The following is a 22456-nucleotide window of genomic DNA, read 5'->3' as shown; positions in this document are numbered from 1 at the left end:
TAGGGTACCCTAAGCACTGTCCATACCAGCACTGTGTCAGTGGGACATGCTCTCCCACCGACATAGCTTCCGCCTCTCACGGAGGTGGAGTAATTATGCTGATGGAAGAGCGCTCTCCTGTCGGCATAGCGCGTCTTCACCAGATCTGCTATAGCTGCATCAGTGCAGCTGCACCCATGTAGCACTCTAGTGTAGACTTGCCCCTAGCAGAGACCTAGGGTGAAATCCTGAACCTAGTGGCAAAACTCCCCTTGACTTCAACAGAGCCAGGTTCTCACCTCTAGATTCTATTCCTCCTCCTACAGTAAGTGACTTTGTTCTAGGCAACAAAGTATTCTTGGGGGAGGAGAGATCACCTTCCCTCCAGGTATCTCTTCACATACAAAAACTAGCTTATTTTCATGGGTCCTGTTTTGAGGGTGGCTGTATGTCACAAACACATGGCTACGAGACTCTAAATCTATATTACAAACTGTACCCTGGGTCTTGAATGAGCATTCCAAATTTCAAGCAGATCATTGTACCTTTGTTTGGAGGGAGCACTAAAAATTCAGTTTTAAACAGAAACCATGGTGCATCCTAAGCTCTGATACACTAAATACTGCCTTGTAATCCCACCTGAGAACCACTGACCTGGAGGATACATACCTTTCATTCCTGGCTTTCAGCTTCTGGAGCCTCATTTAACTCTATCTGTTAGGGGGCTTATTCCTTCACCCACTTACTACCCTGGTCCTTCTCATATGAACAGAGAGCAACAATACCCGAAGTCCAAAGGTGCAAACAATTCAATGTTTATTGGGGTGAACTTCCAGCAAGCATGATTCCAGTTTCCTTCCTTAGTGTCCCCATTCCCAGCTCTGACACCACAGAGCCTTACACCTGTGTCCCTGTTCCCATTCCTGCCCTTAGCCAAACATGATTCCAATTTCCCGACCCCCATTCCCTGTTCCCATTTCCCCCACTCACCCACCCACCCACTTCCTGACTGACTGCAGACTATATAGTAAAACTTGAGTTCTGCTCAACTATACCTTAACCAATCATTTTCCTGAAATTTAACTAACCAATCCTAACATATTGTAACATGATTATTTAACCAATTATATCCCACCACCTTAATTAGTTTACACCCAGCAAAATTAATTATACAGCAGACAGAAACAATCACAGAACCAGACAGAGATTATACAGACAAACAATGGGGAAATGGGGATTACAGTGATAGAACAAACACAGAAATGAGGATTTCACATCCCAGCTATTGATAAGTGAGTTCTTGCCAGACAGGATGCTATCAAACTAAGTTTCCTTTTACATCTTCTAGGCACTTCCCTTTCTCTGGAGGTGATAGGCACTATCAGGACAGGACTGTATTCCTAACAGCCCAATAGCACCTTATTTCAATGTGACTAGTTTGGAATGTGAGGATGTGACCCGTCGCTTCCCAGTTTATGGCTGCCTCTGCTGCTTAGCCAAAGGCCTTAGCCTAAGAACAGGGCCACAGACTGTCACAGTAAGAGAAGGACCGTACACTGGCAGACAGTGATTTTGATTCTTTCTTTCTTTTATACCTCTATAACTAGCCAAGTGATAAGAACACAGCTAAATTCTTAAAGTATAGGCCTTTACAGACAGGCCTGAATATCTATATCCTAACATATCCTACATAGGAAAAGCAATGAAAATGTTTGAAATTTATTCTGCTATGTTAACTTTTGCCTCAAATGTCCCTTCAACCATGCTTGCTGGCTGGTCAGTTCTGCAGCTCTGGCCATCCAAGGACTGTAAAACCTAGAATAAGAATAAATAAAATTTGTCATCATGATACACATTACAGCCTTTATATGAACACAAAGAAAAACCATGCACTAAAGATACCATAAATAGCTCTCGTTCCACCAATTTGTGGTGTTCAGGGAGCAGCCCACATCAGAAATCTGCCCTGAAGTGCCAGGTGGGGCTTCCTCAGATGTAGAAGAATCCTCAGGTCTTTTAAAAGCTGGGATGGCCAGTTCTCTGCCACCTGCTCCACCTAAGGTGAGGAAAATGGCAGGAGGGGATGGGGCTGGAGCACCTTGTGCTCCAGTGATCCCTGGCTGACAGAGTGGCTCTAGGGGATAAAGGCCAGATTAAGGCAATTCAGGTCCCTTTGGAGTCCCACCATGCCCCTGACCCTACTTGAGATAACAGTGGCAGGTGTCACTCAAGCAAGAACAATCTGCTGGGCTGGCAGAGAGCCCACTACATCTCCTCTTCTGGCAGGATACAGCTTCCTCAGTCCCTGGATCACCACTCCCTCTGGGGCCTACCTTGCATGAGGGAAGGTTCATTCCCCACCCACTCAAGCATATATCCTGAGTATGAAGGCCTTGCCATCGCCCCCAGAACCATGCAAGGTGGCAGCAACAAGGGGCCCCCTGCACATCGGAACCCTTGGGTGATGTCAGCACAAGAACAGTGGATCTCAGAGTTAACACTCCACTGAGATGAACGGGGCAGTTCATGCCTGTCAGGTCTTGTCTAGACAAACAGTTAGTGCACAGCAAGCTGGGGTGTGATCCTAGCTTTTGCTAGCTGGCCAAACACTAACGGTCCCTATGGACCCTGTGGTTGCTCACTAACAGTTCCCTGGAGTGCTTTGGGGTACTCTGCTTTGGAACATGAGTAGGTCAATGGGCACCACGGAAATTTTAGTGTGCAGTAGCATGGTCTGCACAGACACTTGATGGCCAGCAGGCTAGTGTGGGATAGATTTATGCCCTAACTTGCCACTAACTGATTATTCATCTAGACAAGTCCACAGGCCTATGGTTATAGGGTCTCTGCAAACTCGGGCAAGCATCACTGTATCAGTTACACTAGACTCATGTTTCAAGCTCTTCTTCACAACCATGAGGGATAGACATCTGTTTTTTAAAATACAACTGCTAAGATTCTGATGTTATCAGGTGTCTTCAGGAGCTGTGCCCTTCGGCGTGTATCTATTGTGCCAGTATCTTAACCTGCACTTGTAGGGGCATAATTCTTACTGGTATAATTTAAAGCCATCCTTATGCCAAAGACCAAAACATCCCCCAACATCCTACAGGATCAGGGGAGTTGAAAGGGGGATTAGAGCCACTTTTCCTGCCTACTCCCCTCAGTTATTCTGAGCAGAATTTAGCCACTGTCGGGGATCTGGCCATAAGATTATATGGGGATGTGGTAATAGGAACAAATTCCTAAGAAGAGAAAGGTAGAGGAAATTTCAAAAGACTGTCTTCACGTTAACTAACACCTCTGCTCTCCAGTGAGTCCTGGGAACAAACAAGGACGGGGAGTAACTCAACAAAACATATTTCACAGAACAGCTCTATGGACCAACTTCTTTCTGAATGATTCTAACACTTCAGCATTATTATTCTCTAATACAATATGTAACATTTTCAATGTACCTTTCGCATTTATTTATGTAATAATGTGGTTTGAATGTGAGTCTTTATGATGAGCTAGAATTATTCCAGCAACTTAGGGAGCCCTGGGACTGAGCCACAACTGTATTCATCTCTCATTGGTGTAGTTCTCTGTAATCTGATTGGAAAAAATTGGCTAACATATCAGGAAGTTTGGGATTAGGGGGTGTCCCGTGTTGTAGGAGTACATGAGCAGAGAGTTCGGAGCAGAAGGATTCACAATAGCCACGCTGAGCGCTAGTTTGAGAGAAAAGAGTATAGCTCAGTATAATAAATTGTAATAATTTGAGATTGCTACCTGTTGACTGCATAATATTCAAGTTTGAAATGTATTTAGCCCAAGCCAGGATTCAGTTAATATCTCTCCAACAGGAAGCAATCTCAAGCCCTAAACTTTTAGGTGAATGGAACTTGCAATTTATCCAATGCCTCAGCTATCCTTTGACATTTAATCAAATTTGGCACCATAAGCACTATTTCTTAATTCAATAAGTTGTTCGTTCCTTGCTTTGGATTATATTTATATTGCTGTTTTAGAAGTAGTTTTATCTTTTAAATTGAGTTCATATTTTTTAAAAATACTGATATCTTTCAGTGCATGGTTTTAAAACCCTTTAGGTTAATTTTGTCACTAACAATATCACAGGAAGGTGACAGCATAGTTTGGCGGCAAATCAAATTAATCTCTTTCTGATAATGCAATATGATTTTTTGTGTGTTAATTGCTCTCCTGTGCTGCACCTTTGATTTCTTCACACCTGACCTCCAGGCCTGGACAACAAAGGGACATCTTTCAGGAGCCTATGTATGACACTTCCTCGGACAGCAGAGGGAACAAGAGTTCTTGATGAGAGCAGCTCCAGGAAGAAAACAGGTGCAGCCAGAACTAGCATTGGTGTTTCTGTATGAGATACAATTCCTTCCAAGACGAAGAGGCTATTGCTGAATTGCAGGGGGCTGGGCAAGAAATCGAGTATTACCACCCTCTACAATCTAACCTGATGTCAGAATTGCACTGATGGCCAGGCATGGCATTGGAGACATTGTGTTCTTAGATGCCTTGTGTCAAGGTTCCTCCCCCACTCTGAACTCTAGGGTACAGATGTGGGGACCTGCATGAAAAACCTCCTAAGCTTATCTTTATCAGCTTAGGTCAAAACTTCCCCAAGGTACAAAATATTACACCCGTTATCCTTGGACTGGCCGCTACCACCACCAAACTAATACTGGTTACTGGGGAAGAGCTGTTTGGACGCGTCCTTCCCCCCAAAATACTTCCCAAAACCTTGCACCCCACTTCCTGGACAAGGTTTGGTAAAAAGCCTCACCAATTTGCCTAGGTGACTACAGACCCAGACCCTTGGATCTTAAGAACAATGAACAATCCTCCCAACACTTGCACCCCCCCCTTTCCTGGGAAATGTTGGATAAAAAGCCTCACCAATTTGCATAGGTGACCACAGACCCAAACCCTTGGATCTGAGAACAATGAAAAAGCATTCAGTGTTTTACAAGAAGACTTTTAATAAAAAATAGAAGTAAATAGAAATAAAGAAATCCCCCCTGTAAAATCAGGATGGTAGATATCTTACAGGGTAATTAGATTCAAAAACATAGAGAACCCCTCTAGGCAAAACCTTAAGTTACAAAAAAGATACATAGACAGAAATAGTTATTCTATTCAGCACAGTTCTTTTCTCAGCCATTTAAAGAAATCATAATCTAACACATACCTAGCTAGATTACTTACTAAAAGTTCTAAGGCTCCATTCCTGGTCTATCCCTGGCAGAAACCAGCATACAGACAGACACAGACCCTTTGTTTCTCTCCCTCCTCCCAGCTTTTGAAAGTATCTTGTCTCCTCATTGGTCATTTTGGTCAGGTGCCAGCGAGGTTACCTTTAGCTTCTTAACCCTTTACAGGTGAGAGGAGCTTTCCCCTGGCCAGGAGGGATTTCAAAGGGGTTTACCCTTCCCTTTATATTTATGACACCTTGTCATCCAGAGCAGATGAAAATTCAGAACTCCTCTCTGCCAGGTCATGAAAAATGCAGAGTGCCACTGGAAAAGCAGCAGATCCCACCATCCTGGCTGCAGTCCGTTCTTATTTCATTACATTTTGCTTCCAGAAAGTCTCAGCTTTTCAATTGCATGTGAAATTCTTCCCTGCTTGGCCTAAAGAGATGTGGTGTTTTACTGTGAAATGTTAAACAATAGTCCTGTGTGTGTGTAACTTTATATATTTACACAAGCAGTTGTAAAGTGTTTTGAAGTATTGGAAGCTCAAAAAAGTTCTGGTTGAATTGAGGGATCTCTCAGTTTTTGTTGTACTGTGGGGAACCAATGAGAATATTTTCAAAGTCCAGTGAAAATATTTTCTGGAGTAAAGTGTTGGATCATATTAAAGAAGTTCTGTATTAAAATCACAAATGAGTTTGATTCCCCATAGTTTAAATTACAGGGTATTACTAATTAAGAGGTCTCTTGGTTTTTGGTACTGTTTCTCTCCCTCTACTGTGTCCATTTATTCTTTTACGTAGAGACTGTCCAGTTTGACCAATGTACATGGCAGAGGAGCATTGCTGGCACATGATGGCATATATCACATTGGTAGATGTGCAGGTGAACGAGCCTCTGATAGTGTGGCTGATGTGATTAGGCCCTATGATGGTGTCCCCTGAATAGATATGTGGACACAGCTGGCAATGGGCTTTGTTGCAAGGATAGGTTCCTGGATTAGTGGTTCTGGTGTGTGGTTGCTGGTGAGTATTTGCTTCAGGTTGGGGGGCTGTCTGTAAGCAAGGACTGGCCTGTCTCCTAAGATCTGTGAGAGTGATGAGTCGTCCTTCAGGATAGGTTGTAGATCCTTGATGATGCATTGGAGAGGTTTTAGTTGGGGGCTGAAGGTGATGGCTAGTGGCGTTCTGTTATTTTCTTTGTTGGGCCTGTCCTGTAGTAGGTGACTTCTGGGTACTCTTTTGGCTCCGTCAATCTGTTTCTTCACTTCAGCAGGTGGGTATTGTAGTTGTAAGAATGCTTGATAGAGATCTTGTAGGTGTTTGTCTCTGTCTGAGGGGTTGGAGCAAATGTGGTTGTATCATAGAGCTTGGCTGTAGACAATGGATCGTGTGGTGTGGTCTGGATGAAAGCTGGAGGCATGTAGGTAGGAATAGCGGTCAGTAGGTTTCCGGTATAGGGCGGTGTTTATGTGATCATTGCTTATTAGCACCGTGGTGTCCAGGAAGTGGATCTCTTGTGTGGACTGGTCCACGCTGAGGTTGATGGTGGGATGGAAATTGTTGAAATCATGGTGGAATTCCTCAAGGGCTTCTTTTCCATGTGTCCAGATGATGAGGATGTCATCAATGTAGCGCAAGTAGAGTAGGGGCGTTAGGGGATGAGAGCTGAGGAAGCGTTGTTCTAAGTCAGCCATAAAAATGTTGGCATACTGTGGGGCCATGCAGGTACCCATAGCAGTGCCGTTGATTTGAAGGTATACATTGTCCCCAAATGTGAAATAGTTATGGGTGAGGACAAAGTCACAAAGTTCAGCCACCAGGTTTGCCGTGACATTATCAGGGATACTGTTCCTGACGGCTTGTAGTCCATCTTTGTGTGGAATGTTGGTGTAGAGGGCTTCTGCATCCATAGTGGCCAGGATGGTGTTTTCAGGAAGATCACCGATGGACTGTAGTTTCCTCAGGAAGTCAGTGGTGTCTCAAAGATAGCTGGGAGTGCTGGTAGCGTAGGGCCTGAGGAGGGAGTCTACATAGCCAGACAATCCTGCTGTCAGGGTGCCAATGCCTGAGATGATGGGGCACCCAGGATTTCCAGGTTTATCGATATTAAAGAAATTCTGTATTAAAATCACAAATGAGTTTGATTCCCCATAGTTTAAATTCCAGGGTATTACTAATTAAGAGGTCCCTTGGTTTTTGATACTGTTTCTCTCCCTCTATGTGTGAAACTTGCAAGCTGCTAATTGTGTTAGTACATTCTAAGACAGAGTCTGTTCTCAAAGCAATTCTTTGTAACAACAACTACTCACACAGAGAGAGACTCAAAGCAATATGCTGTAACAACAGAAACAGCACCCAGAGACTCCCCACCCTTTTGTTGTATTCATCTCGCTTTGTTAACAATTGTGATTAAAATAGAGATAGAGGATGTATGTGGATGGATGCTTGGTGTGGATAATAATTGAATGATCAGGGAGTTGCCAGCCTAAGAATCCAGTGTCCCTCGGCTGAAGAAGGCGTCAAGTGGAAATAACCAGAGGACCCCCGGAGGGCAGACTGGAATCTACCCAACAACCTCAAGAACGGGAGAAGCAAAGAACAAGATAACATCTGGCAGCACGGAGCCATCATCTGCTGATTGATTCAGCAACAGCATGATGAAGCAATTCCCATAGACTGGCATAGGAAGAAATTCCTATAAAAATGGACTCTAAAAAGTGAGAACTTTGGGGTCTGATTCTGCAAACCAACTTCCAGGAGCATCAGATGAGCATCTGACAAGGCCCTGCTCCCTCCTCATGTCCAGGCCAACTGGCCAGTGGCTTGGCATGAGCAACTCTAAGGCTGGTAACTATGATAACAACCTTGCAGAACCTGTGTGTGTATGAATGAATGTGTGAATAAATATGAAATTGAATGGAATGTTATAGCTATAACTAACTGCTTACTATGATTCTTTCTGTATTCACAATAAATGTGGCATTTTCCCTTTTCCCCTTTAATAAGATCCTGCTGGTTTTTATTTTATTGGTATAACAACTGCATCCTTACTTCTGCATGCTGTCCTTCTTGCTGATCCTTTCCTTGGCTTTTTTTCTTCCTGTGATCTGGAAAGCATAGACAGATTAACCCCTGCTTAGTGTTTTATATAAACATCAAACCCAGTGGAAAGAAAAGATGTTACACCGAGAAAGTCACTGGAGCCTCTATGGTATGAGATTGAAACTAGAACCCTTCAGAAAATGGGATCTGAGCGTGGTTCTCTGAGCCAAATTCCAGGAGACTATTGTCTTTCCGCAATACTAGAGAAAACAGTAAAATTTGCAAAACATTTTTGTAAAGAAGAGGTATGGCTGAAGTGATTTGTTTTTGGCATTTTGGTGTAATCAAAGTCATATTTGCCTGCGTCTCCTTTATTATTTCCGTGTTCCGATAAAATGAAGTCTATATGCTTTGAAGCTAGAGGATTTATATCATCATACAAACATGTATTAGCAGCTCTGGCAATAAAATCATTTTGTGCTGGAAGGGATCCGACCCCTCCCATCACAACAGGATCAACAGCAATCTCTCCTAGTCCCTCCCAAAGGAAATCATAACCAACAGCACCAGCACACCATGTAATTGTCACCAACCTCTTTTTCCCCTTCGCTATTGCCTCTCTTTGCCCATCAGCTGGCTCTTCCCACCATGATCCAGTGTTCCCCTCAGTTCTTTCTCTCCCAGAATTGCTTTGTAATTACTGGTTCCATCTCCCTCATGCCATGGCCTCTTCCTGGGGGTGAAATGTGCTGCCTTAGGACTGGGAAGCAGCTGTACTGGCCTCCTACCCCTGCCTACTGTGCTGCATTGAGGCATGGGGGAGTGAGGGTGTAAGCAGAAGGAGCTGTGAGGAGCGAAGGTGAAGGAAAAAGCCTGGACTGCCCAGCTCTGGGAATAGTTGGGAGTTAGAGCTACAGAGCGTAAGTGGGACATCGGTGACACACAGACCCTGCTGCTAGCTCTGCATGGGGTGAATCTCACTTTAGGGGAGGCCTGAGATATGTATAAAAATATATTTATAATTTTAACCCCAAAGAAGATTCCAAGTTAAAAAGATATTTGTTATTCCACCTCGCACTAAATGATGGTAGATGGGCTGTATAGTTCATCTACTTCCCCTTGCCTTCTAATTTACTTTATAAAGTTATCCTTTTTCTCTATAACTCCCAGAGGAAATAAGGAATATTTAAAATGGATGGTGCAATATGCTGTAACAGTGATATTTGTTCTAAAAATCTCTAAAATATGCATGAAATGAGCAGGGTTGATACTTACACCATACAAAGGACACTAGAAGAATAAGGAGAGAAATTGCAGCAGAGATAAGGGTGGCAGCTCTGCTGTCAAAAAATGGTGAGCAGCCTTGTCCTGGAGGTCAAAAGAAGAAAGGAATGAAACACCATGTCACTAGTTTATTTGCTCGGGGAAAGTTTCACAAGGGCCGGGACTCGGGGGCTGTAAAAGCCCTGCAGCTGGCAGAGAAGAATTCTCCTGATGCAGCAGTGCATATGTAACACCAACAGACTCTGGTCATTTGGATCAAACCAGGGACCTCTGGAGCTTCGTGCATGAGACTCTACCACGTGAGCTAAAAGCCGCCTGGCTTTAACTCTCTCTGAGAGGTCTTGGTGCCACTAAATGGGACAGAACACCACACCCTCTTTGCAAGCCCTGGCGTAGAAGGCTGGCCGGGGACAGGGCTGGAGATGGGGAGGACACGCTATGCCCAAAGTTCCCTGTAGTATTTAGTGCTATGGAGATTCTCAGCCTCTTGGGCTGCAGGGGGAACTTGAAATCTCTATTTTGCACCAAATATAAATAAATTCCCTTTTTTAAAAAAATGCATTTTTGCAGGAAAACACACAGTATAAATTTTAATCCGTGAAGGACGGAGGCTTACTTTGGAGTTGCTGGATGTTCTGTATAAGGAAGATGGCAAACACCACAACCAGAATCACTCCCCCAAGAGCTGCAGTATCCAGAATGACGCGGTACACTTGGAAAGAGAAAAGAAATAATAAAATGCTGCCATATTTGATTGACACAATTGAATGTAGATCGAGATTGTTTTTTTCTTCTCCTTGTATATAGAATCATTCCTGCTTTCTGTTCAATTGCAAAAGCCTTTGAAACCTGATTCTAGAGGTGACCCATGGTGAGTCTCCGCTCGCTCATGAGACTTCAGTGCAGCAAGTATCAACAGGAGTTAACAGGTCTGCAATGGTTTATTGAGTTTTGTAACATTTTATGTGATGTTAAGCGCTCTGTACATATGTTTTCTTTGTTTAACATTATAAGGCAAAGCAGTTATGGGCAAACGTTACTAAGTATCAGCCAGCAAGGGGGAAAGGTACAAAGTGCACTTCATCTGCTGCCAAATACTAGCAGCTGCTCAGGAGGTGTTATGCTGTAACAGTGAGATTTGTTTTAAAAGTCTTTAAAATATGCATGAAATGAGCGGGTTTATACTTACACCACACAAAGGGTGCTAGAAGAATAAGGAGAGAAATTGCAGCGTCACAGTCCTGCTGGCTATGGGATTCTGCAGGCACGCTAGCCAACTGCACAGCTTATTGCTGGGTCAGTGTTGCGTCTGGCTCCTTTAAAGATGGGGGGTTGGGGGGAAAATTTTCCTTGTTCCTTCTTCTCCCTTTAGCCACACTCACGGACAGCCAAAACTTCGCCCTCAACATATAGGCTACGTCTACACTCTGAGTTGGAGGTGAGATTCCCAACTTGAGGAGACAGACCTACACTAGCTCTCATTGTGCTACTGTGATAAAAGTAGTAATGCAGCCGTGGGAGAGGCAAATTGGCCTGAGTACGTACCTAGCATCTCTGGTGGGCACCCAGAAGTCTGTTACCTTCCACAGGTAGAGCACAGTGTTAAGCGCATATGAGGACAATTGGAATTGGAAAAAAACAGGCCTAAGGCCACTAACTGGGGGAGTCTAGTTGTCATGCTTCAGGCCAACTGTGCCAACAAAGCTCAGCATTTCAAGAAATGTATCGTGTAACCAATGATAATCGCTACAATACGTTACAGCTACACCACTCACTCTGAGAATCATAGACGTGTAGGGCTGGAAGAGGCCTTGAGATCCTCTTGTCCATCTGCCCGCACTGAGGCAGGAATAACTACAACTAGGCCATCCCGGACAGATGTTTGTCTAACCTTTTCTTAAATGTCACAGATATATAGGTACATGCACAAATAACCTATTACTTACTTGTTTTCTTTTTAAATATCCCAAGGTGTTGGGGACAAATTGCCAAGACCACACTTATGAGAAGTGTTACCATGATCACCCATGTGAGGAAAAACATATACAATACAAGGGCTGTGGTGAGACCTGTGGAGAAATAGGGAATGAAACTAGAATTGCTGTACCTACAGTTAGGTCCTGCTTCTGCAAATCACTCTGCCTGGGCAGACCCCTGCAGCCACAAGGAGTCCCCTTGGAGGTCTGCCAAGATGGAGTAGTAGCAGGACTGGGTCTTAGTTATGATGACAGAAGGGATGTTTTGGTTAATTCTGTTTCATTGTGGTTTAATAACTGCCAGCCAAAACATGTTCAGCTGGAGTTAAGGATGAGAATATGTATCATAATAAACATCCCATCCTCAAAAGCTTTATAGACCCAAGAGATTCCTACTTAAAGCTAGACGTAAAACAACCAAACATGATAGAGTGTGGAAACATACAGTTAAAGCACCCAACCAACCTTAATTCCACCCTGCAGGGATGTAACAAGGGAAAAAAAGTTATTGAAAAAACGTTAATCTATCTTTAAAAGTCTGTTTAAGCTAATAAGGGACCGACAGAACCAAAGTTCCTTGTTATTAATTGTGTGGCATGACCACGGTGCAGATTTAAGGAATGGGGGTCCCAAGCAGGTGTGGTGGTATGGAAGGGGTCAGAGAGATGCCAGTTTACAAAAGGACTTAGGCACATATTTAGCTTTAAATACAAGTTTAAGTCCCGATTACTTCAGTGGGATTTAAGTGCACGTTTGAAGTTGTGTTTAAGTGCTGACCAGAATATTGATACTGTCCTGCTTTGGGGCCAGAACGACAACATGGGAAGGGCTGGAACTGATTTTCTCTCTCGTCCTTCCTTCCTTCTGGTTTTTATAATAAAATTGGAGACCTGGGCACTTATCTTAGGGGCATATCTCTCTACCCTAGTGGGGAAGCCAGGTTTATTTACTAGTGGCTCTTTGACTCTATTTCAGGACATGGGAGGGGCCTATGAGTGCTGTGATTTATATCCTCATGTAGCCCCATCTATGTTACGGAAACAGCTTGGAAAAGTTTGGATCATTGGCTGCAGTAAGATAAAGGAGGCACCTCGGGATGAAAAAGTGGTTGCCATCTTCTGGAAGTAAGTGCTGGTTAGAGCTTTAATTTGTATGGAGCTTTAATTTCAAATCTCCCATCTCGGATATGTACAGTGGCCTCCTGCCTTTTCTGCCCTTTCTCCCCTTTTGCTGATTTTATGATTCTATAGTCCATATAACCCATGCTATAGCGACAGGGTGACATCCTGCCTCTGAATCTTCCAGGTATGAGATTAATAAGGTGCTTTTATTTTATTTTATTTTATGAGATTAATAAGGTGCTTTTATTTTATTTTAAAAGTGGATGGGAATCTGGGAGGCAGTGACCATGAGTTGGTTGAGTTCAGGATCCTGACGCAGGGAACAAAGGTAAGCAGCAGGATACGGACCCTGGACTTCAGGAAAGCAGACTTCGACTCCCTCAGGGAACGGATGGCCAGGATCCCCTGGGGGACTAACTTGAAGGGGAAAGGAGTCCAGGAGAGCTGGCTGTATTTCAAGGAATCCCTGTTGAGGTTACAGGGACAAACCATCCCGATGAGTCGAAAGAATAGTAAATATGGCAGGCGACCAACTTGGCTTAATGGTGAAATCCTAGCGGATCTTAAACATAAAAAAGAAGCTTACAAGAAGTGGAAGGTTGGACATATGACCAGGGAAGAGTATAAAAATATTGCTCGGGCATGTAGGAATGTTATCAGGAGGGCCAAATCGCACCTGGAGCTGCAGCTAGCCAGAGATGTCAAGAGTAACAAGAAGGGTTTCTTCAGGTATGTTGGCAACAAGAAGAAAGCCAAGGAATGTGTGGGCCCCTTACTGAATGAGGGAGGCAACCTAGTGACAGAGGATGTGGAAAAAGCTAATGTACTCAATGCTTTTTTTGCCTCTGTTTTCAGCTCCCAGACTGCTGCGCTGGGCATCACAAAATGCGGAAGAGATGGCCAGCCCTCTGTGGAGATAGAGGCGGTTAGGGACTATTTAGAAAAGCTGGACGTGCACAAGTCCATGGGGCCGGACGAGTTGCATCCGAGAGTGCTGAAGGAATTGGCGGCTGTGATTGCAGAGCCACTGGCCATTATCTTTGAAAACTCGTGGCGAACCGGGGAAGTCCCGGATGACTGGAAAAAGGCTAATGTAGTGCCAATCTTTAAAAAAGGGAAGAAGGAAGATCCTGGGAACTACAGGCCAGTCAGCCTCACCTCAGTCCCTGGAAAAATCATGGAGCAGGTCCTCAAAGAATCAATCCTGAAGCACTTGCATGAGAGGAAAGTGATCAGGAACAGCCAGCATGGATTCACCAAGGGAAGGTCATGCCTGACTAATCTAATCGCCTTTTATGATGAGATTACTGGTTCTGTGGATGAAGGGAAAGCAGTGGATGTATTGTTTCTTGACTTTAGCAAAGCTTTTGACACGGTCTCCCATAGTATTCTTGTCAGCAAGTTAAGGAAGTATGGGCTGGATGAATGCACTATAAGGTGGGTAGAAAGCTGGCTAAATTGTCGGGCTCAACGGGTAGTGATCAATGGCTCCATGTCTAGTTGGCAGCCGGTATCAAGTGGAGTGCCCCAAGGGTCGGTCCTGGGGCCGGTTTTATTCAATATCTTCATAAATGATCTGGAGGATGGTGTGGATTGCACTCTCAGCAAATTTGCGGATGATACTAAACTGGGAGGAGTGGTAGATACGCTGGAGGGGAGGGATAGGATACAGAAGGACCTAGACCAATTGGAAGATTGGGCCAAAAGGAATCTGATGAGGTTCAATAAGGATAAGTGCAGGGTCCTGCACTTAGGACGGAAGAACCCAATGCACAGCTACAGACTAGGGACCGAATGGCTAGGCAGCAGTTCTGCAGAAAAGGACCTAGGGGTGACAGTGGACGAGAAGCTGGATATGAGTCAGCAGTGTGCCCTTGTTGCCAAGAAGGCCAATGGCATTTTGGGATGTATAAGTAGGGGCATAGCGAGCAGATCAAGGGACGTGATCGTTCCCCTCTATTCGACATTGGTGAGGCCTCATCTGGAGTACTGTGTCCAGTTTTGGGCCCCACACTTCAAGAAGGATGTGGATAAATTGGAGAGAGTCCAGCGAAGGGCAACAAAAATGATTAGGGGACTGGAACACATGAGTTATGAGGAGAGGCTGAGGGAGCTGGGATTGTTTAGCCTGCAGAAGAGAAGAATGAGGGGGGATTTGATAGCTGCTTTCAACTACCTGAAAGGGGGTTCCAAAGAGGATGGCTCTAGACTGTTCTCAATGGTAGCAGATGACAGAACGAGGAGTAATGGTCTCAAGTTGCAGTGGGGGAGGTTTAGATTGGATATTAGGAAAAACTTTTTCACTAAGAGGGTGGTGAAACACTGGAATGCGTTACCTAGGGAGGTGGTAGAATCTCCTTCCTTAGAGGTTTTTAAGGTCAGGCTTGACAAAGCCCTGGCTGGGATGATTTAACTGGGAATTGGTCCTGCTTTGAGCAGGGGGTTGGACTAGATGACCTTCTGGGGTCCCTTCCAACCCTGATATTCTATGATTCTATGATTCTATGATTCTTTTGCTTTTTGTGTCTAGGGCTGAACCTGCTCCTTTGACTAAGAGTATGTTTCCTTCTGCAATCTGTTCCATCTGCTTCGTTCACTGCATTTATACCCTTTAGTATGAGAACCAAGGTGGGCCTACCTTCTTCCCATATCCAGAAGACAGCAGCAGTGAACATCAGGATGGCCGAGACACACACAAGCCCATGGATGAATACGACAGGCCATCTCCACAGCTCTCCTGCTACGAAAGCAACAGATACATTAGTGAGTGACATCACCACCCCCATCGCCAGTGGACCTGCTGTATAACATTGTGTCCTCTATCCCAGATCATGATCCATGATCATGTAGAGCAAAATGGCATCCTCCACACAGCATGACCTTGCATGCACTGTACACGCAAGGTCATGCTGCATGGAAGATGCCATTTTATAGAGCACATATGTCCATATATGGCCCGTGGAGGTGCCCCAAAACTAGCATGTGGCCTCAAGTGCTGAAAAGGTTGGACCAGATTCTAAAATAAGGCAAAACCTTGCAGCTCAGAAGAGATCCCGTTTATCAAAGGGATGAATGGAGATAGTTCAGTATACACACACACGCAAGAGGAGAGTGGTGCCAGTTCATATTAAAAAGAACTTCTATTAACACAGCCTAATTAGTTACAGACCTCCCAATCTATTAGTCAGTTATAGGAGAATTAAAGAGGAAAGGACCTTAAAATATTGCTGTGCCCAGGCCTCTCACTTTGTAAAGAAGTGAGGACATAGTTATAGCCTAGTATGCGTGTAATTAAAAAGAAATCTGGAAGTGGGGCAGGTTTACGGGACCTCCATGCCATACTAGGAATAAGCTCTGTATTTTGTTGAGAGGCCTGGGGTGAAAGTTGCTTCATACCAGCATGAGGTGGAGTAGCCCATCCGCTAAAGAGAAACCCAGAGGAGTTTGATACTAAAATGAGCTGGGAAAGAGAGGAAGAGAGAGAAAGGAAAGGCCGATCAGTATTTAACATAAGTTAAAGCAACAGGATCTGGTGGATAGGGCATTGGCATGGGAGTCATAATAATAAAGGCCTCATCAGAAGATCTCAAAGGACTACCAAGGAGATCCGTATCATCATCATCAGATATCACAAAAACTAAGTGATTGGGCAACAAAATGGCAAATGAAATTTTATATGGATAAATGTAAAGTAATACACATTGGAAAAAATAACCCCAACTACACATACAATATGATGGGGGCTAATTTAGCTACAACTAATCAGGAGAAAGATCTTGGAGTCATCATGGATAGTTTTCTGAAGACATCCATGCAGTGTGCAGCAGGGCAGTCAAAAAAGTAAACGGGATGTTAGGAATCATTAAAAAAGGGATAGAGAATAAGACTGAGAATATCTTATTGCCCTTAAATAAATCCATAGTATACCCATATCTTGAATACTGCATACAGATGTGGTCCCCTCATCTCAAAAAAGATCTACTGGCATTAGAAAAGGTTCACAAAAGGGCAACAAAAATGATTAGGGGTTTGGAACGGGTCCCATATGAGGAGAGATTAAAGAAGCTATGACTTTTCAGCTTGGGAAAGAGGAGACTAAGGGGGGATATGATAGAGGTATATAAAATCATGAGTGATGTGGAGAAAGTGAATAAGAAAAAGGTATTTACTTGTTCCCATAATATAAGAACTAGGGGCCACCAAATGAAATTAATGGGCAGCAGGTTTAAAACAAATAAAAGGAAGTTTTTCTTCATTCAGCGCACAGTCAACCTGTGGAACTCCTTGCCTGAGGAGGTTGTGAAGGCTAGGACTATAACAGGGTTTAAAAAGAGAACTGGATAAATTCATGGAGGTTAAGTCCATTAATGGCTATTAGCCAGGATGGGTAAGGAATGGTGGGTGCATCTGTTTGTCAGAGGGTGGAGATGGATGGCAGGAGAGAGATCACTTGATCATTACCTGTTAGGTTCACTCCCTCTGGGGCACCTGGCATTGGCCACTGTCTGTAGACAGGATCCTGGGTCGGATGGACCTTTGGTCGGACCCAGTATGGCCATTCTTATGTTCTTATAAGAAAGCAACACAGGTTCTACTGACATCAGTAGGAGCTGCTGGCTGCTCTGCACTAATGAAAGAAAATCGGGTCACTCATTTAGGTGCCTCCATATGGATTTCAGACCCTGGCGTTAGGAGCCCAGGTTGGGAAATGTTGGCCTTGGAGTACTGAAGATGCCCAGGAGCTTTGGAATTTCTCAGAGAAATCTAATCAGATGTGAACATGAAAACTGACATATAGTGAAGATAACTGAAGTATCCTGCTACAGGCGTAAGACCACATACCTTTTTGCCTTCAACTCCACTCTGTCACCTACGTTTTCATACATGGAAGAAATTAAGCACATTTTGGGTTTATTTGCTATTTACATGCTGTCAAAGATTCAAGGGAAATGAGCTGAAATACTTACTAATTTTTTTCTTTTCTGATTGACAGCACAAGATAATGAAGCCCAATCCAGATCCAGCAGCCAATGTTGTTGCAATAACAAGAACAACAGTAGAAATTTTCAGTGCATGCTTCAGTGAAGGCATGATACCTAAAATATGGACAACACAAATCCAAACCATCACTTGAAAGCTGAGAACATAAGGGGCTCAGGAGGACTGAAAGCTGTTCTGTTTTCCCTGCTCTTTCTTTCTGCTTGAAGGACAGTGCAAGTATAACACTGATAGACCCTGGTTGTGAGCAGGCAGGACTGAACTTGGGACTTCTGGAGTTTAGGGCATGAGCCTCTACTGCATGAGCTAAAAGCCATACGGCTGTTAACCAAAACTGTAAAGCAGACTCATTAATCTTTCTGTAAGTGGTCTTGGTGCCACTAGATGGGACAGAACACCACACCCAGAAGGTGTGTGAGTTACATAAGTACAATTTCCTTTTTATCTGCAGTTCAGTTCAGTGTCCCAAAGACTAAAATGGGGGTGAATCTTCTAGCCTGGATTTGAGATACAATGAAAAGTAACAGAGTGGTTGCTGTGTTAGTCTGTATCAGCAAAAACAACGAGGAGTCCTTGTGGCACCTTAGAGACTAACACATTTATTTGGGCATAAGCTTTCTTGGGCTAGAACCCACTTCATCAGATGCATGGAGTGGAAAATATAGGAGCACATATAAATACATGAAAGGGTGGAGGTTGCCTTAGCAAGTGTGAGGTCAGTCTAACGAGATAAATCAATTAACAGCAGGATACCAAGAGAGGAAAAATAACTTTTGAAGTGGTAATGAGTGTGGCGCCAGGCCCCGTGCTAACCCTTCAGGCTGCCCTGGACCCCCACATTCCCCTGAAGCATGGAGCCCCCCAAAGTGTGGTGCCCGAGGCGGTTGCTCTGGTCTGTCCTATGAACAGGACGGCTCTGCTTGGACCCATTCTGGGCACCACCAAAAATTATACAAACCTGGCACCCATGCTGACAATCAATCACTTGATTTAGGTGTTTAGATATGGATTTAGGGCCTAGATTCACAAAGGTATTAGTTTACTAAATCCCAGATTTAGGGGCCTAAGTCCTATTTTTAGGCTCCCTTACTGCCCACAAAACTCCCACTGAACCCTGTAGACACTTATATTCACTTGGCACCTACATTTTCATGGTCAAAGTATCCTGGATGCCTAAGTTTCTGCCTCTGGGAACATGCATGGGTGCCGCCTCCTAGTCATCGAGGTGCCTGTCTTCCACCGCAACTCCAGTGGGATTCATGAGCCAGGGAAGTTAGATGTTTGCCCACCTAACTCACCTGTGGGGCCCAATCATGTAGGCATGCTCTGAGGCTGCCTACCAGATTGGGTTCTGTTCAAAATCTGTCTGGAGGAAGAGGTAGTGCTACTCAGCTTGTAACTTTTAGCCCAATGGTTAGAACACACATCTGGGATGTGGGAGACCTAGGTTCAATCCCCCCATTAGGCAGAGAGAGAATTTGCACAGGGATCTCCCACCTCTGAGTGCTCGAACCATTGAGCTACGGGATGTTCTGATGTGGGGCTCTGTCATTCTCTCCTGTTGAAACTGTTCCACTGTGATTAGACAGAGTCACTGGACCAGAGAGAGTGAGAATGACTAACTCTGGAGCCTGATGGTTAGAGGTGGCAGACCCAGGATCCACTCCCCTGACTCCAATAAGTCCAGGAGAGGAGTTCCCAGCTGGGAATCACAAGCAGGGCTTGGTACCTCCCTGTAGCCTGGACTCAGGTGCTTATGTCTGTGAGAGGGGAGAGAGGAGAAGGAGGAGGAGCCTCCTCTTGTTGGAGGAGCCTCCTCTTGTTGGCATATTCCATTGGCTAGCTTTGGTGGCTCCCCACCTACTGTGCTGGCTTTTGTGAACTGGATTCTTGAGTGCACATCTCTCCCCATCCATTGTATAGGGACAGGAGGTGCCTAATGCAGCCTGTGTGTGTCCCGGTGTTTTGTTCCTGTGATTTCACTAGGGGTCTAAAAGTTATCCTTTGTGACGCTGAGCGTTACAACACCTCATCCGTTTGTGAATCTAAGCCTAGGTGCCTCACTTTGGGTACCCAAACTTGTAAATTTCAACCATAAGTTTTAAATGTATGTAACGCTTTGGAAAACAATATGAGGTATTGTAGAAAATAGAGCTGGATGTCTCATGCAAACGTTGGAAGCTCTTAAAGATGCCAAGTGCAGGGCTCCACAACAGGTGTGAAGATTAAATCAATTACATGTCTCAGACTTTCATCCTTCCTAGGACTGTCTGTATGAGCCCTTGCATAAGTCAGGAAGCATCAACATGTACGTTTCGCTGGGCCTGATTCACCATTGCATTGCTCCAGTTTTGTGTTGAGGTAACTTATTGATTTCAGAGGAGTTACATGCTGTTTCAAAACTGGCATCCTGCAGCAGTGAGTCGGGCCTTCTGTATGCATTGTTGCTACCACATAGCAAAAGACTTGTAACGTTATCCAAAGAGGATCTTCTAACATCACTCTATGCAATTTTACTTTCTAAGGTTGTGTTATTTGCATGGATGGTTAATAGAATTAAGCCTAGGAACTCTGAAAGGGGGAGAAGAATATGAGAGATTAGCATTTCATTAATCTAATCTGCAACCTGAAGAGGGTAACATGTGGCACCACTAAGCATCAAGTTTGGCACTAGCCATGGCAAGTGTTTGCAGTCGAAGATGCTAATACAACACTTACCTTCAATGGTCAAATTCACTGAGGTTTCCTGCCAGTTTATATCACTGCTGGCATTACAAGAAAAGGATCCACAATCTGATTTCTGTGCTTCTGGTATGTACAAAAGACTGAAGTTTTCAGAGAACCAGTAACATCTGTTCCTGGGTAGGGGCTTCCCATCTTTCTTCCAATCAATAGCTTGCACTTTGCCAACCAGCACCTTGCAGGATAATTCAATAGATGAACCGGCCACAGTAGAATTTATCTGTAGCTGAGTTTTGGAGATAGGCTCTTGGGGGGGGGAAAGAGAGATTATATACACATTTAAAAGTCCTGGTTGAAATATACAAACTCGGGTATTTAAAGTTAGGCATCTAAATCAAACAATTAAATCTGCTTATCTATATGATAGAAGATGATTTCCCAAGTTTTAGGAATACATCTAACATCCAGTGATGTAGGATTGATTAATAGCTCGGTAGACGTCAAAAGCCAAATTCTAGCAGCTCACGTCTAAACTTTCATAGCCTAGGTAATCCTCAGTACAAGAGTTCTGATATAAGGAATCTTGAGGGTTGTTGTTTTTTTAACACCATTGTCTTTCAACCTTATTAATTTTTGTTTGTCTCCTTGCTCCTTTGCTCGAACCCACTTAGAAATTTCTTGTTCTCAAATGATATGGTCCTTACAGAATCATAAATAACCTTGTCAGTCAATTCTTAGGGACCTGTGTAGGGCTATTCCCTGCAATATATTTCAGTACGTTCTCCAGTCTAGTTATATAGTTTACCAGAGATGGCATCTCCACCACTTTTAGAAGACTATTTCTCAGTGTCATATACAAAAATAAAGGACGTTATGACTATATGTCACAGAACCTTAATGTGCAACTCAGTGAAATCAAAATTGGTATTTCTTGCTCAGGTCAAGATGCACACGTGTAGTGTGGCTAGAACCAGAGTCTCTCTGTTCTTCAGCCACACCATCTTGAGTTGTGCTTTCATAAGTTAATCAGGGTCAAGTCAGGATGGCTTTGATGCGAGACCTCCAAGAAAATAATGGTAGCGATATGAGAGTTGGCATTTTGCCTGTAAAGGCAGAATTGACTAAATAGAGTGAACAGATCTCATAATAAAACTATTTTCCCTCTGATATCCAGCTTCTTTTTCATTTTTTAGAAGTTTCCTCCCCCTTGTCAAACGTAATGGATTCTTGTCCAGATTTACAGGGGTAAATGTTTTATAAATGACTTCAGGGCTGTTTTATGTGATAATAACAGGTTGTGCAGCTGCTTCCTTGAAACATGCACACGCACAGCCTCTGTTCACATTAGTGATCTATCCAGTGCAAAAAATTTGTGTGCTGCCAGTTGTTTTAATGTGCTGTTTTATAAATACTTCTGCTCTTTCACTTACCTAAGACGAACAGTGTAGTTTCCCTGGCTTCAATTTTGTTCAAATTGATGGTAGCTCTGTAGGTCCCGCTGTCTGTCTCTTGTACGTTTTTCAACAAGAGGGAGCCGTTGGAATAGAAAATGATTCTCTCTTCATATGCTTTATAGATCGTAGGTTTGCTTCCAGTTCCATAGTAATCCACAATATCGGAAACTGTGCTATTTATGTATTCCCACTGTATATGGTCTATGACTGTTTGATCATCAGTGGGCAATGCAGTCAGCAGCACTGAAGACCCCACACCAACGGTTCTATGTTCTTGGGCTTCTGCTGTTTTTAGAGCCCAACGGAAAACCAGCAGCAGCGCTAGAGAGAAAGGGAAGCTAGGAAGAGTCAGGCTAGACAGTATTATGCAGTATTTATCCCAGATCTACAAAAAAAATGTTCATTTGGGGATCTAGGACAGGGGAATGGTGATGGGGACCTGTTCATCAGGGACGTTAATGTGTCTCTGGACCAGAAAGGCTGTGATGAAACATTAACCTTTCTGATGGTGGTTCGTTGGCATATGTTTAAGCAGTTGGTGCTCTCTGTGCATTTCCTACTGGACAGGTGGCTGAATCACCTCATCTATGCTGGTGGCATGTAGGGTATGTGTAGCAACATGCCACAGTGAAAAGCAGGCTGCATTCATGCTGCGGGGTATAGCTACATGTGGCAGTGAAAGGCTCTGGCAGAGGGGAGGCACCA

The 22456-nt window shown here is 43.9% G+C and overlaps 1 protein-coding gene across 3 annotated transcripts in view; it reads right to left on the bottom strand.

Moving 5' to 3' along the window:
* Positions 1 to 1011: 1011 nt before the first annotated feature.
* Positions 1012 to 22456, bottom strand: part of LOC140917588 (cell adhesion molecule DSCAML1-like) — a 37102-nt gene continuing 15657 nt past the window's right edge. For 2 of the 3 annotated variants that reach the window (XM_073360720.1, XM_073360721.1), the window contains 9 exons: positions 21728 to 22072; positions 20334 to 20603; positions 17585 to 17713; positions 15256 to 15357; positions 11467 to 11589; positions 10137 to 10232; positions 9512 to 9604; positions 8246 to 8301; positions 1012 to 1794 (listed from right to left, as the gene is read on the bottom strand). In XM_073360720.1, the coding sequence (XP_073216821.1) occupies positions 1699 to 1794; positions 8246 to 8301; positions 9512 to 9604; positions 10137 to 10232; positions 11467 to 11589; positions 15256 to 15357; positions 17585 to 17713; positions 20334 to 20603; positions 21728 to 22072 (1310 nt within the window). In that variant the 3' untranslated portion in view covers positions 1012 to 1698. The remainder of the gene's footprint in view (positions 1795 to 8245; positions 8302 to 9511; positions 9605 to 10136; positions 10233 to 11466; positions 11590 to 15255; positions 15358 to 17584; positions 17714 to 20333; positions 20604 to 21727; positions 22073 to 22456) is intronic. The other variant, XM_073360722.1, reaches the window with a different exon arrangement.

This window comes from Lepidochelys kempii, chromosome 9, assembly GCF_965140265.1.
Source record: "Lepidochelys kempii isolate rLepKem1 chromosome 9, rLepKem1.hap2, whole genome shotgun sequence".
Lineage (NCBI taxonomy): Eukaryota > Metazoa > Chordata > Testudines > Cheloniidae > Lepidochelys > Lepidochelys kempii.
Note: the sequence above shows the minus strand (reverse complement) of the source record. Positions and strands in the feature narration are given on the sequence as shown.